Source organism: Python bivittatus, unplaced genomic scaffold, assembly GCF_059951505.1.
Source record: "Python bivittatus isolate LINGU-HERP-01145 unplaced genomic scaffold, Pbiv_v1 ctg000020_np1212, whole genome shotgun sequence".
Lineage (NCBI taxonomy): Eukaryota > Metazoa > Chordata > Lepidosauria > Squamata > Pythonidae > Python > Python bivittatus.
Window position 1 is genome coordinate 127,777,678 of NW_028277030.1, and position 15,504 is coordinate 127,793,181.

Consider the following 15,504-nt stretch of genomic DNA (forward strand, 5'->3'; position numbering starts at 1 on the left):
TGCAATTAGTGGTAAGCAGCATGATCACATGTTTTGCCTAACAACCGCTTTGCTTAGGGGTGGAAATTCCAGTCTCAATTAGGGTCATAACACAAAGGCTACAGGAGCCATCTAAGATTGGCTAATAAAGAGAGGCTGCTGAGGGGGCTGGGTTCATTGGGGCCCAGTTTCCCAGACGTTGCCAAAAGTAGATCAAGCCTTCAAAAGATTCACTTGCCAGATTATTGGGAAATTCCCCAAGCACTCACTGGAAGCCATCTGGAAAGCATGAGGCTCCTAGTGTGGACCATTCAAATAAGTATGGCCCAATGGAGGTTCTATGTGGCAGCCAGTCTCATCTGGACCAGGAAGTAATCTGACCATGGCAAAAGGTTGACAATTATACACTCTATATCCAAATCACATAGGAACTGCTCTGGGCCCAAGATTACCTGAGTCAAGCCAATGGTTGCCATGGAGGCCATGAACTCTTGGGTCTGACCAAACTTGGTGCATAATACCAGGCTGAAGTCCCCCAACATCAAAAGGCAGGGGGGTCTCCATCACTAGCCCAACAACCAAGTCAAGAAGCCCAGGGTAGGATTCTGCTGAGCAGAACAGTATAATAATGTATCCCCTAGCTTCTCATCAGCCCAACTTAAAGGTACTCCCACCCTGCCACCACACTAACAATAACCTGATAGACCCATGCCACCCCCTCAAGGTTAACGTGGGATGTAATGTAGGTCCTCAGCTGAGCAGATTTCAGAGAAAATGGCATCACCGCCTTTGCCTAGCCAGGTCTTAGTAATGCACGCCTGATCTGCATACTCATCCACCACCCATTTATGACTGGATGCAGTCTTATTTCAGACCAACTTGGCATTTGCCAGTAGCACCTTAAGGCCACATGCACCCCCCGCCCCAAAACATATATTTGTCAACTCTTAGTCTTTGGACTGGCATTGCATTGAGGGGAGATCAGACAGTATGATTCCATATGGTCCAAGTTTAAACAATTCAAACAAAAATTCAGTTTGTTATTTAAAAACTGAATTGTGGAAATGCATATAAATATTACTATTTTGATATGTGGAAAAGAACTGAAAATTTCACTTATATTATTGGCATTTTTTATTATTTTTAGTGTTTGTCAATCTATTGATCAGTTTTTAAAAAATATTTCTGTAATAATTTAACATGACATTTATGTTTCATTCTTAATAACACTTATTGTATCGTTTAAAAAAACTAAATGGAAATTATTTTTAAAAATACCTATTAGAGAATAGTCTGGAATCGATTACCCTATTTTACCTAACAACTTCCTATACATCATTTAAACATTTTAGGCCCTTTGGAAGTATTTCTGTAACACCATTTTTGATTAATAATACTTAGGTCTGTGGAGCTCCAGCATTACAATGCAGGAGCCCGTATGCTTTTTCCAAGCAGCCGCTGGGTTCTACGAAAACTACCTCAACGCACGGCCATCGACTCTTTTTCTCGCTCTCACGAGATGCCGTTAAGGAAGCGGCCTATTCGTTTCTCTCCTAGCGCTGCCAAAAAAGACCCACCTCCTTTCCCCACTAACTCACCTAGAAGCCAACCGTTAGTAACAAACAGGCGGAACTAAGTTAATCAGGAAGGGAGGGGAAACTAAAGGACTTCGGTGGCATGATGGGAAGTGTAGTTTTCATCCCAACTTCCTCTCTCTCTCTCTCTCTCTCTCTCTTTTTTTCCGGTCTACTTAACTTTCAGTTTAGAACCCTGATGATTCTTCCGCGACCTATCGGCAGTAGGCTCTCTCATCGACATCACTAGGCGCCGCCGCTAACCGAAACTACTACTCCCATCATGCTTTCCAATATTTTCAAAAGGTGATGAGTACTGGAAGTTGTAGTCCTACGGTGGCGACGCATGGGCCTTCCTCTGTTTCAAGGCTCGGAAACCCCGTGCGCAGCCGACTAGCCTCTCTTTCTGGCGTCGGCCATTCTGAGAGCTGGTGGTGGGTGAGCGCTTGGCCTATTTCGAATTTCTCTTCTCTTTCTCACGGTTGGCACTGAGCGAGACCTTGATTTTTCGCTGTTTCTTTTTTCTTTTTTGTAGGTACAACCATCGCTAGGCGCTCTACCGCCGCCATGCAGATCTTCGTGAAAACCCTGACGGGGAAAACCATCACCCTCGAGGTGAGGGAAGCAGGGAGCCAAACGAGGGTTTGGGATGGGATTCGGCCAGGGTGGTTGGTCTGCCGGCCTGTAACCGCTGCTCTTTTCTCAAGGCTTCAGCCCCTTCCCTTTTCTACCTTTGCTGTTCTTCCGTCTCTTTCGGGGGTGGCGATGGGCATTTTGTCGTTGGATTGTTGTGGATGAAAACGGCGCTTCGCTGCGAGGCAGAAGTTAAAAGAGAAGGCTCTTCCTCGTGGGCTTTAAAACGGGGAAATGAGCAGAGAGAATTGGCACTTTCTTGAATGGAATAATGCTACGAAGAAGTAAATTAGTAGGAAGACGACTATCACTTTTGCAGAGGCTTAAAGGAGTAAGTCAAAGATAGCATTGGTTAGAAAACTGAAGGACCATGCAGGACATCCAGAAGATAGTTTACAGTGTTCAAAATTCTGCTCCTCTTTTTAATACACAAAACCTCTGACGTAGTTGCAGATACGTTTCGCTGCTGTTTCTAGTGTGTAGGTAAAGTGGGTCAGAAGAAGAAAAAACTGTAGCAAAGGCCTCTCTGATTGAACGTCCTGTTTCCCATACTGGCCAGCCCACAAAGAGACACGAGGGCAAAAAGTTCCCTTTGAATGGTGTTAATTCATTTAATGAAACAAACTTACTTTTTGCAATGCTAGAAAAAACTTCACCTGCTTTTTGCCTAGAGATTAAAAATACTGAAATAAATAAGGCTTTAAAATGGGACATATTGCTAGAATGGAATATTTGGTTTGTGTTATGCTGTTAACCATTACTTTTATGTCCAATATCCTGTGCTACCCATATGAATCCCTTACTGTATCTTTACATATTTTAGGCTGTTTAGGATTTATTTTATGCTATTGTTCCTATCTTTTTAGATACTTGATATTGATTCTGAATCTAAGCTATCCTGGGGGGAACTTTGTTTTGAAGGGCAGCATATAACATTTTAAATTACAAAAATAAATATTAGGGATGTACTATCTCTGTAATATTTTCTTGTTTCTCTGTTTCCCATTTTTATTTTACTGCTTTTTCTTTTCCTCAATTTTTCTGCATGTGATATGTAATGAAGCATGTTAAAGCTTCGTTGGTCATGTTGGTTAAATCTGTTCATAATTCCAAATATAAGGATAAACTGAATTTTAGACATAACTGGTAGAATTGAAGGCTGTCATGCCAAGGGCAACATATACTGCAAGAAGTGTTTTTAAGCTAAAACAGTTAAAACACTTTATAGGCTAATAGACCTGTGTAACCTCATCATCATCATATGTATCCATAGCTAGCTTGAACCTATAAACATTTAAGTGTGGTTTAAAACTTTTATAACAGGTTGAGCCATCTGATACTATAGAAAATGTCAAAGCCAAGATCCAGGATAAAGAAGGTGGGTGTAACTATAATTTGTTTATTTATTTATGAGATTTGGAAATGACCTGACTCCTAAATGACTCTGGGCAGCTTACATCAAATGTAGAAAACAATAAAAGGAAACAATAACTAAAATTCTTACATTTGTAAAATTATATTGCTTCTTTGAGGGCTGGAATTTATATTGTAAAATTATAGACTTCTTTGAGGGCTGCAATCTTAAATTCAGTTATTTTATAATAATCATTAAAGGTATGTATGAAATGGAAAAAATGTTTTGTTTTGAACCCAGAACAAACCAGTGCATTCCAGAAGTTCTGCTTAATAGTTTCAGGCCAGCCATAATTCAGTAGAAACAATCCAGAATGTTTTGGTTGTCTGGCTTCAGATCCAATAAAAGCCTTGCCCTTTAGGCAGGTTGGGCAAGGCTGATACAAATTGCCCTTCTCTTCCCTTGGGCTATCAGCAAGGCATCTCGCTGGTTTGCCCACCTGCCAGTTTTCCCTCCTCTCTCTCAGCCATCACTGCTAATGTCCAAGCATAGCATATTGCCCCAGCCCACCTGCCCCTTGGTCTTCCCAGCACTTTCCTTTCCCTCCTTCCCATAGCCACTGCTCATGTCCCACTGACCTTTCTCTCCAGCACCTTACCTTACCCTCCTTGATCTATCCCATGTAAACTGAAAGCATATTCTTGAGCAGCTGTTAACAATCTGGTTCCTTCTAGGTGTAATAGGCTCAGCTGTCATAATCCACTAGCCAGATGGCCATATTTGGTGATTCACACACGTAGAGGGCTCTAGCTGGGAACACTAATAAATGAATTATGGAAGGCAGTACCATACCTAACTCTAACAGTAATTATTTTCTGTCATTTGAAAAAAAAAGGAAAAAAGAAATATAAAAGTTAAATCATATTGTGACTGTATGAATGAATTAGGTGTGGAATAGGTAATTATTACAATAGGAGATATTGGCTGGAGGGCTGCTTTTATTCAGATCTCAGCCTACAGATCTAGCCATTGGTGGTTGAATGGGATCCTTCTTCCAAATGTATGTCATACTTATTCTTTGGAGTGCTCCTTTGTGTTGGAAGAGTGGGGGACCCTTCCATGCATAAAATAGAAAACTGCTTTTTCTTCCCTTGTGAATTTTGTGCATACAGTAATCTTTAACATATTTTGGTCTTATACTAGCATCTCATAATACAGTGCTGGATGTAGCACCTTTTAATATTTTTCAGTTGCTAAATATTTTAAATCTAGTCTTGCTGAAAAAGTATACTGATTATTTTTTTCTTTTTCCTTTATTTAAAAAATAAAGCAACTCATAAAAAGCAATAGTATATAAAATTAACATTTAAATTATTTGACCAGCATATTCAGTAGTCCTAAGGAATCTTACCTTTATTAAATTAATTCAGAAAATGCATATGAAGATGCTGCATATCATAAAATATTTGGCTCTGAGTATTGTTTAATACATCCTAGTATATGTGTTAATTTTTCATTGATACTGTATACCATAATTAATTCAATCATATGTCAAATAATGAGGTTGGGGAATCTGATTTCCAATACTCTTGTCAATCTGGCTGCTACTGGCAGGAAAATATGTATTTTGATACATTTCTTAAACTAGGCTTGTAAAATATTGAAAACAAACAATTTTCCTTCTTCTACAAATGGTTTGGTGCAAATACTGCTAATTATTTCATTCTTATTCCAAAAGAATTTTATTTTATGAGATTCCCACAAAATGTTCTTTTTGTTCACAGCCTTTTTAATAATTTGGGGAATATGATTCTATAAATTAATTAAGCTGTATCAGGTTTTCTTTACAAATTAATGTCAGAGTGTTCTCTAACAAATATAGGAATGGCTCAGAAAGGTTTTTATCTGCCATATTCCTTCCCACATTGAATAGTCTGTGGTTTCTTTTTAACTCCACCTCCCCAATTTCTTTATAGATTTATTTAGGATAGTATATTAAGAATAGTATAAATTTTAGAAACTGCTCCTCTTTGATTATCTAAAGTTTGTAAATATGTTTCTTCAAAAAAGATTTAATTTTCCAGTAGCTATTTTACCTATCTCAGGGAGGTAATTAAAAATTGAATTCTAAGTTGTTGAAACCATGAACCATGAGTATCTCAAGTTCTATTAATACTGTTTTAGTTACAGATTTATTTCTAATACAAAAATACCTTAGTCTGCATAAATGTCTAGATTGCCATTCTTTTATTATTAAGATAAAAAACATATCCTGCAGACTGGGATGGTTTGACAATGGAATTATAGGAAATACTTTATAATTTGGGGGGAAGGATCATTTTAACAACTGCTAATTTACCAAGTACTGATAGATTTAACTTAACCGAATCTAGTCCACATATGTATAATTTAGATATTGGTTATAATTAAGATTCATTAATGGGGGTGTGGGTGGAATAGTAACTCCCTAAATATTTCAAAGATTTATTACAAACTTGATTTAATTGTTTGTTGTACCTTAGGGCGAATATTAATTAGCATTGCTTCAGTTTTGGAATAAATAATGGAAAAATCAGCTACTGAGCCATTTTGTTCTATTAAATGCAGTACAGATAGAAGATCTTGATGTGGTTTGGAAAGCATTAAGGCTAAATCATAGACAAAATATTTACTAATTGAAGATTTGAATCTATATGGTACCCTCTGATTTCTGCATTGCTTTCTAATATAAATATAAAAAATTCTAAAGATAGAGAACAGTGAGCGCCCTTGTTCAGTGCCTCTAGCAATTCTGAATTCTGTTGAGTCTTCTGCTAATTCTAACCCTAGCTAATTATTTAGAATATAGTAGCCCATTAGAAGAAAATATATGTAGCTCACTGTCTGAGCTTGGTTGTTTGCTTGCAGACATTTCATTACCCAACTAGGTAACATCATCAGTGCTAGTGAGTGGTGTTTGCTCCCTGTTTATATATAGTAGCTTGCCCTGCCAATGTTGGTGAGGGTGTGGTTTTCTTCTTGGTAATTCCATGATTAGGATATTGTTTTCTGCTTGATTGTTTGTCTGGTGTTAATCCCTGCTTATCTGGGAGGAGACCTCACATTCACTAGCACTGATGATATTACCTAGTTACATAATGAAATGTCTGCAAACAACCAAGCTCAGAGAGCACCAAGGACTCCATAATAGCCCATTTAATACTCTTGTAGGTTTTGAATTAAAAAGGGCCAATTAAGATAATCAGATGCTTTATATGTATTGAGAGGTTTGTCAAGAGATATTGGTATGTTTACTGTGTTATTTAATAATCTGATAGAATCTGAAATTTATCTACCCTTCACAAAGCACAACTGATTAGGATTAACATACAGTCAAATAAATGAATTGAGAATAATTGCTAAAATAACAACAAACCCCTTTACTTTTTCCCCACTAGGAATTCCTCCTGACCAACAGCGTTTAATTTTTGCTGGCAAACAATTGGAGGATGGACGTACTCTGTCTGATTATAACATTCAAAAGGTATTTCAGTGCTTGAAACCTTTTAATACAATGACTTCATAATGTGCAATAGACAAATGCATGGCATCACCTTCCATCTTATTCCAGTAGGGTGGGTGGGGAAACCCCGTGGCAATAGTCTTACACATTCTGTGTGAGTAGGTCTGGGTTCTATTAAAGATGTCTCTTCTGTTTTGCACAACTTGCTCTAGATATGTTTGGCTGCCATCAGTTCCCCACCAACATTGCAGACTTATTCAAACATTGCTAAGACCACATGTTGGAAGTTGATATTATTTTAGCAAGTAGAAGATTGCAGGAATGAGAATTTGAAAGCCATAATGATGTATTATGATTGTTTTTTCTGCAGTATCTGTGGTAGGTAGGCAATGGTTCCTGGTTTCCAGTAGTTTTAACAATAATTTAATTTACGTACTATTAAATAGTTTTCAAGTCTTAGCGACCACATAGCTAGATTTTCTTCATTATGATCTGTCCCTAACCTGGTCCTTCAGGTTTTGGTGCACCAATTGCCACTGTAACTGAGTCCATCCACCTTGCTGCTGGTCATCCTCTTCTTTTTCCTTCCACCATTCCCAGTGTTAGAATCTTTTCCAAAGAGTTAGGTCTTCACATACTGTGTCTGAAGTTTTAACAATAGAAGGCAAAATTAAAAGTTAAAAAATATTCTCTATAGCTTTCTTTCAATTATTAAGTTATCTTTCAGATAGTCGTCCTTAACTCTGTTATCTAGTTACCTCTCAGACACTCTTCCTTAATATTTAGTTGCTTTTAAGGATTTTTATACAGTTCTATTCTCCAGTTTGAGAAGTTGTGTTACAATGCTATGGTAACAGATAATGAATTTTTATACAGATGGTATAAAAAATTCACAGCAGTAGGCAAAGATCAGATTTTGCACCTGGCTCAAAGTAACAGACTTTGGATTTTAGTAAAAAAACAAGATTGCACAAGCCCCAAATCTGCCTATTTTAACGGCATTAAGATTTAACGAAGTGCCAGTTGTGCCGTGCTGGTTTTTCATATGCTACTTTTTCCTTTCAGGTAGGGTAAGACAAGCACACTCATTCTGAATAGTTGCATAATGAGCAAGTTGGGCTGAATGGCTTGACCAAAGCTGCCCACTAACCTTTATGACTGAGCAGAAAACCCTCTTTTGATTTCCTTGTCTAATTCTGCGCTTGTTGCTGCATCACAGAAATGCTCAAATCTGGATGTTATTTTCTATCCTTAAGTTTTGTTTTCTTAAAAAAAACCCAAAACACAGGAGTCCACCCTTCATCTTGTGCTGAGACTTCGTGGTGGGGCTAAGAAAAGAAAGAAGAAGTCTTACACTACTCCTAAGAAGAACAAGCATAAGAGAAAGAAGGTGAAACTTGCTGTCCTTAAATACTACAAGGTAAGATCAACTTCACTACAGTGATTTGAATTCAAGGGAAAGAGCTGGTAGTTAATAAGCTGCAGGTTCTCAGCAAATATTATTATTACTATTATTAGATTTTTATCCTGCCTTTTTAAAATGTAACTCAAAGTGATATATAATTTAATATATTTTCAATTTTATATACATACATACATACATACATACATACATACATACATACAGTGGGGCAAAAAAGTATTTAGTCAGCCACCAATTGTGCAAGTTCTCCCACTTAAAAAGATGAGAGAGGCCTGTAATTTTCATCATAGGTATACCTCAACTATGAGAGACAATGAGAAAAAAAAATCCAGAAAATCACATTGTCTGATTTTTAAAGAATTTATTTGCAAATCATGGTGGAAAATAAGTATTTGGTCACCTACAAACAAGCAAGATGTCTGGCTCTCACAGACCTGTAACTACTTCTTTAAGAGGCTCCTCTGTCCTCCACTTGTTACCTGTAGTAATGGCACCTGTTTGACCTTGTTATCAGTATAAAAGACACCTGTCCACAACCTCAAACAGTCACACTCCAAACTCCACTGTGGCCAAGACCAAAGAGCTGTTGAAGGACACCAGAAACAAAATTGTAGACCTGTACCAGGCTGGGAAGACTGAATCTGCAATAGGCAAGCAGCTTGGTGTGAAGAAATCAACTGTGGGAGCAATAATTAGAAAATGGAAGACATACAAGACCACTGTATGGGTCTTGGGGCTCCATGCAAGATCTCACCCCGTGGGGTCAGAATGATCACAAGAACGGTGAGCAAAAATCCCAGAACCACATGGGGGGACCTAGTGAATGACCTGCAGAGAGCCGGGACCAAAGTAACAAAGGCTACCATCAGTAACACACTACGCCGCCAGGGACTCAAATCCTGCAGTGCCAGACGTGTCCCCCTGCTTAAGCCAGTACATGTCCGGGCCTGTCTGAAGTTTGCCAGAGAGCATTTGGATGATCCAGAAGAGGATTGGGAGAATGTCATATGGTCAGATGAAACCAAAGTAGAACGTTTTGGTCTAAACTCAACTTGTTGTGTTTGGAGGAGAGAGAATGCTGAGTTGCATCCAAAGAACACCATACCTACTGTGAAGCATGGGGGTGGAAACATCATGCTTTGGGGCTGTTTTTCTGCAAAGGGACCAGGACGACTGATCCGTGTAAAGGAAAGAATGAATGGGGCCATATATCGTGAGATTTTGAGTGGACACCTCCTTCCATCAGCAAGGGCATTGAAGATGAAATGTGGCTGGGTCTTTCAGCATGACAATGATCCCAAACACACTGCTCGGGCAACGAAGGAGTGGCTTCGTAAGAAGCATTTCAAGGTCCTGGAGTGGCCTAGCCAGTCTCCAGATCTCAACCCCATGGAAAACCTTTGGAGGGAGTTGAAAGTCCGTGTTGCCCAGCGACAGCCCCAAAACATCACTGCTCTAGAGGAGATCTGCCTGGAGGAATGGGCCAAAATACCAGCAACAGTGTGTGAAAACCCTGTGAAGACTTACAGAAAATGTTTGACCTCTGTCATTGCCAACAAAGGATATATAACAAAGTATTGAGATGAACTTTTGATATTGACCAAATACTTATTTTCCACCATGATTTGCAAGTAAATTCTTTAAAAATCAGACAATGCGATTTTCTGGATTTTTTCCCCCATTTTGTCTCTCATAGATGAGGTATACCTATGATGAAACTTACAGGCCTCTCTCATCTTTTTAAGTGGGAGAACTTGCACAATTGGTGGCTGACTAAATATTTTGCCCCACTGTATATATAATTAAATATAATATATATTATGTTTAAAATATGTATTTAATTTTATAATTTTACATGTTTAACATATACTGTATAATATATATTGAATATTGTATTATTCAATATGAATAATATAATTCGATATAAATTATTGCTGGTTGTTTCTCTGTTTTACTAGAAAACCAGTCTCCCTCAGGTGACAAATGCAACCTGTTTTGTGTATTCAGACCTAGAACTCTAGGCAGCTACTACCAAGTTACTAATGAATAGTGCTAGTTAAAATGTTTAAGTTTATATTAGTTATTAATAATTTATCCTACAACTTTATTCCAAAACTGTACGTGATTTACAGCAATATAAAATGCAAAGGATAAGGGAAAACATACTTAATACGAGATACTTTTTTTGCTGTCTTCCTAACCTGGGAGCCAATATAAGTGAAACTTCTTTCTACATAGCCCAAAATCAAGCTTCTGGTAGTTCATAGTGCCAGGTTCATAGCAGGAGAGGCAGTCCCACAGCTACAGGCCCCAAAGCGCTAACCTGTTCAACTGTAGCTGATGCTGGTATGAACATTTGTGAGCTTGTATTTTGTACCAGTCAGAAGCCTGGGCACTACATTTTACACCATTTGCAGTTTCTATACACTGTTCAAGGGTAGTTGCATGAAAAGTACATTGCATTAGTTGAGATAGCTTGTAATCAAGGCATAGATAACTCTTAAGTCTTTACAAAGTCTGACCAGCTGGGGAAAGGTTGCTGCATTAGCTGCAATTACTGAGGGTTCCAAAAAAGCTAGCAGGCACTCTTGGCCTCTACTTTTACTCTCATCTTAACTCAAGAATGGATAGTTCTATTCAAGTCTTTTCTGTGTTGCAGAGTTCTGAATCTCTCTAAATTCAGGTGCTCCAAAAAATTATATGTTCTAATTATTACAACTTTATAGATAAGTCTGTTTTTAAGGCAGATGTAGTGCTGCACTATTTATTGAACATTTCCTCTTGCAGGTGGATGAGAATGGCAAAATCAGCCGCCTACGTCGTGAGTGTCCCTCTGAAGAATGTGGGGCTGGAGTGTTCATGGCTAGCCACTTTGATAGACATTATTGTGGCAAGTGCTGCTTGACATACTGCTTCAATAAGCCAGAAGACAAGTAAATATGTCTGTTGTAATAAAAAAAACCTTTTAAACATTGCTCTGTTTATTTCTTGTAATTGCAAGAGAGTACAAAGTAGGAACTTCTAAAATTTTGTTGAAACAAATGTGTGTGCGTGCGTGTGTAAGGACATGATGTGTACATAAGGGAAAAACTGACAGTGGGAAGGACGTTATGGAAATGTCCTTATTTTGCATAAAGTAATCTCCCCGATTACATCTGCCCGTCCCATCAGATCTGGCAGAGGAGGCATACTATGGATCCTGTCTGCTAGAGAATTACATTTGGCGGTTCCCAGGAGGTGGGCCTTCTCTGCTGTGGCGCCTGCCTTGTGGAATCTTCTCCCCCCAGAAGTGAGATTAGCTCCATCCCTCTTAACATTCCGTAAGTCCCTCAAGACCTGGTTATGTGATCAGGCCTGGGGCTCCCAGGGGACTGGGGAGATTTTATGATGGTTCCCTTATTAATTTTATCCCTTCCTGTTTTGTGTGTTGTTACAGTTTTTTATGTGTAATTGTTTTTATGTATTATTTAATTGTACGCTGCCCAGAGTCACCTTGTGTGAGATGGGCGGCCATATAAATATGATAAATAAATAAAATAATAAATCTGCTAGCTGTAGTTCAGGCAAAACCATGCTTTAAATTAATTGGATTTTTTTTTAATCATAGAACTAGTGAGCTTTTTATAATAATAATATTTTATAAATAAATAATAAATCTGCTAGCTGTAGTTCAGACAAAACCATGCTTTAAATTAATTGGATTTTTTTTTTAAATCATAGAACTAGTGAGCTTTTTCAAAAGCTGAGGTTTTGTTATAATGCTACTTTTGTCTTTTTAGTAAAAGGCATTTTGCTTGGTAGTAACTTTAGTTCCTTTTGCAGAAATTGTGTTAACAGATTTCTGTCCTTTTACCCTGCATCATAAAACCACTGCCTTCTAGAGCACATATTCCTAAGGAAAGGGGTCTTGCACTTACTAGCATGCTGTTATGCTTTCACAGCTACAAAATTGTATTCCAGAAGTATCGTATTACCATTTGTTTATATTGTTATTGTGCCATTACTGATATCGGTAGTTCTCTCATTCATTTCTATGCAATGCCATTGTTATTGAAAAGCACAATTACCTAAAAAGATCTAATTCTCATCTTCACGTAAGGCTTATCTCCTGGAAAAGCAGTTTGCAGTTTATTGTTGGATAACCATGTTGGTATGCACCTCCAGAAAGCATTGTAAAGATTACAGTGTGAGGGATGACATCAACCTTCAGGTTTCAAATCCATTTAAGAATGGTTTGGGTGTGGTAGGTTCTGTAGTTTAAACATGCATGTTGGAGCTATTATGGTTTGAGTACCACAGAAAATGCAGAATTGCGATGAACACCTCATACAAACTTTTTAATAACTACTGAAGAACAGTAGTTGCAGTTAGCAAATGTAATGTTTTGGTTTTTCCTGTGGTGAACACTTAGGTTTTGAAATGTTATTCCAGTATTTCCATCATATCACTTAAATATGCTTCTCCTGCAATGGCAGTCCTTTCCATTTTCTGTAGCGGATTTTACATTAGAAATAGTGGAAGTCTAATTAAAACATGATGTTCCTGTTAACTGTACAATGCAAGATACTATCCAGAGGGTTCTACAGTCTGATACTGAATGAAGGTCCAAGTTTTCTTGTCCTGCCATATTTTAGACAAGATTTAAAATCCTGGGTCCCAAGAAATCTTCTGCTTAACTTCCTTTGTGTTGAAGCAAACAATTTCATCTCCAACTTCAAATTTTAGATTGTTGTTCAAACTAAGGCCACAATCCATGCCAGTCTTCACAATAGCAATATCTTCCTTATGGTGCTTCAGAGATGATAAGTATCCTAGATAAAACATGAGTAAAATTTCAGTACAAATAATAGTGCAGTTTATTAGAAATCTCAGTAAATTGGAGCTGGTTATGCTATAAGGGTGGCTCATATGTAGAGAATTCATACAGAACTGCACAAATCATTTATATTTAAGGAAATAATCCAGACATGTTATCTAGCAAAAATATTAAGCAGAAGCAACACCTTCAACAAATCAGAAAATACATTTCAACAAAACTGGGAACCTGAGTAACAAACTTAGCTAGTCAGAAATGCACTTTACCCACCTGTCCAAATACATTCTCCATTACGGATTAATTTAAAGTTCATTTTTTTGTTTAGTAGTCCCTTCTGTACTCTACAGCCAGCTACTGGAACTTTAACTTTTCCTACATCGATCTCAAAGGTTGCTAAAACAGCAGCTTCTCCTGAAATAAATTAAAGGGAGCATGAGAATCATAATGGTTGAAATGTAGACTCCCAAAACCAACATAAACAGTAACTTGACCTACTCTGCTAAAATCTGCTCCCCCGCCCCCGGGATGTTGTTTTTAGTTACATCATGCAGCAAGTTCTCACCGGCTTGCATAATTTATTTTAGTTTTTGTTTTTCATGGGAAAGGCAGGAGCTATACAGTACAGAGTTTAAAAAAATGCCTGAGAACATGTAACAGCTATTTTGCTGTTGGGTTTCAACTACTGAAATGCAGCTTGATTTCTGTCTTGTCAGATAGAAACTATTGGATTTTTTTTTAAAAGAGGAACATCTGCAACATTCTGTGATCTATTTCCTTTAGCACAGCAGCCAAAAATAACTTTATATTCTTTATTTTTTTCAGAAATACCTGTGCCCTAGTAGTATTCATCCTGTAGTAACTTTGTCTGATCCTAGGAGGCAACCTTACCTAAGTTTGAATTCTATAAATTGCAGACCCCAACACAACTGGAGGCTACCAGCTTAGCAAAGATTATTTATCAAGCTCAGATTTCTGTCCCCCCCAGTTGTCAACCAGATACTTCCAGAAGCCCACTTCGGGAATATCCGAGATATACCTAACACATGCTCCTCTACACCACAGGGCAAAGTGCTGCTGAGCTCTTCCTGTAAGTCTTCCACAAGCCGGTAGATGATGTTGTGTATTTTCACCTTTACTTTCTTTTTAGCAGCCATCTGCTGAATAGAGTTATGTGCCTTTACATTGAATCCATAGATGATACCTGTCAAGTTAACAAGAGAACAAATATAAAGTACTGTTGCTTCTCTTTTATTAAATAACTTCAGAATGTGCCAAGTATTCTAAGACTAGGGTGCAATCTAAAGGTTTTTATTTCCCAAAGCTAAACTTTGAAATTCAAGCAAATTCACTTAGGTCGGTTTGTATATTCTTGCAAACTGCAGGATTTACTCTTATTTTTTTAAGGGTGGCAAATAGGTTTTGGTTGCTGAAAGATTTACTGACATTCTGGGGTTCTGGGATTTCAGTAAGCACTGTGTATATTGAGACCTGGTTCAGGCCCTGTGTAATGCCAATAGGCTTCACTATTTTGTTGAAAAAGGAAGAATTTGCTGGATTAATACAATATGGTTCATTCACCATAGTAACCTCAAACCAGCAATATTTGAACTTGGGTAGTAAGTCTGTACAGCCCCAGGTGAAAATCTGGATTTATACACTCCCAACTCCTTGGCAGCCAGGAAAATAATAGATATTCTATGAAATTTGGCATATACTTGCAGATTAAACAGAGCTCATGGTTTAAAATAAACTGGCAAGATCAACATTCTAAAGTTTGAAATAGGCCTTGTTTATAAACTGACTAGTTTATTTCAAACCATACTGATTAATTTGTAACAAGCCAGATATTATGGAAATGAACTAAAACTGCAATAGCCCTAGCTTTTTAGAAAAAGGGAAGTACATAAACTTATCATCCAATGCAGATTAGAGCTGTACATGGAAAAGGAGATGCCAGATGTTCAAACTGGCTTTAGAAAAGGCCAAGGAACAGAATCATTACTGATACACATTGGATAATTGAGAAAGCCAAAAAATACAAACAAAAAAGTATGTGCTTCCTTGACTCAGAAGAGCCTTTGACTGCATTGATTATGTCGAGGTGTGAGATGTGCATAGGAAAACAGGAATCCAGAACATCTCATTGTCCTCATGCAAAACCTATGTACAGGTCAGGAAGCCACAGCCACTCAAAGCAAAAGAGGTAAATGAGTGAGACAAGGC

General features: G+C 37.8%; 3 protein-coding genes across 6 annotated transcripts in view; 1 reads left to right on the forward strand and 2 right to left on the reverse strand.

Moving 5' to 3' along the window:
- Positions 1 to 1,616, reverse strand: part of CLHC1 (clathrin heavy chain linker domain containing 1) — a 31,937-nt gene extending 30,321 nt beyond the window's left edge. The window contains exon 1 of one of the 3 annotated variants that reach the window (XM_088149445.1): positions 1,578 to 1,597. The gene's annotated coding sequence lies outside the window, so the exon portion shown is untranslated. Of the gene's footprint in view, positions 1 to 1,457; positions 1,558 to 1,577 lie in introns of those variants that run through there. The other 2 variants (XM_015888717.3, XM_025169049.2) reach the window with 2 other exon arrangements.
- A 237-nt stretch (positions 1,617 to 1,853) lies between these two features.
- On the forward strand, positions 1,854 to 11,439 carry RPS27A (ribosomal protein S27a). 2 transcript variants are annotated; one of them, XM_007432015.4, is made up of 6 exons: positions 1,854 to 1,991; positions 2,089 to 2,168; positions 3,510 to 3,564; positions 6,978 to 7,063; positions 8,331 to 8,462; positions 11,253 to 11,439. In XM_007432015.4, the coding sequence occupies exons 2-6, from the start codon at positions 2,121 to 2,123 to the stop codon at positions 11,400 to 11,402; spliced, it is 471 nt and encodes a 156-aa protein (XP_007432077.1). In that variant the 5' UTR covers positions 1,854 to 1,991; positions 2,089 to 2,120; the 3' UTR covers positions 11,403 to 11,439. The 2 variants fall into 2 exon arrangements, with proteins under 2 accessions (XP_007432077.1, XP_007432078.1); XM_007432016.4 differs by having other exon boundaries at positions 1,868 to 1,987.
- A 1,348-nt stretch (positions 11,440 to 12,787) lies between these two features.
- The window catches only part of MTIF2 (mitochondrial translational initiation factor 2), a 28,949-nt gene continuing 26,232 nt past the window's right edge, over positions 12,788 to 15,504 (reverse strand). The window contains exons 14-16 of the mRNA XM_088149475.1: positions 14,318 to 14,482; positions 13,552 to 13,692; positions 12,788 to 13,276 (exon numbers count right to left, since the gene is read on the reverse strand). Coding sequence (XP_088005601.1) covers positions 13,107 to 13,276; positions 13,552 to 13,692; positions 14,318 to 14,482 — 476 coding nt within the window. The 3' untranslated portion in view covers positions 12,788 to 13,106. The remainder of the gene's footprint in view (positions 13,277 to 13,551; positions 13,693 to 14,317; positions 14,483 to 15,504) is intronic.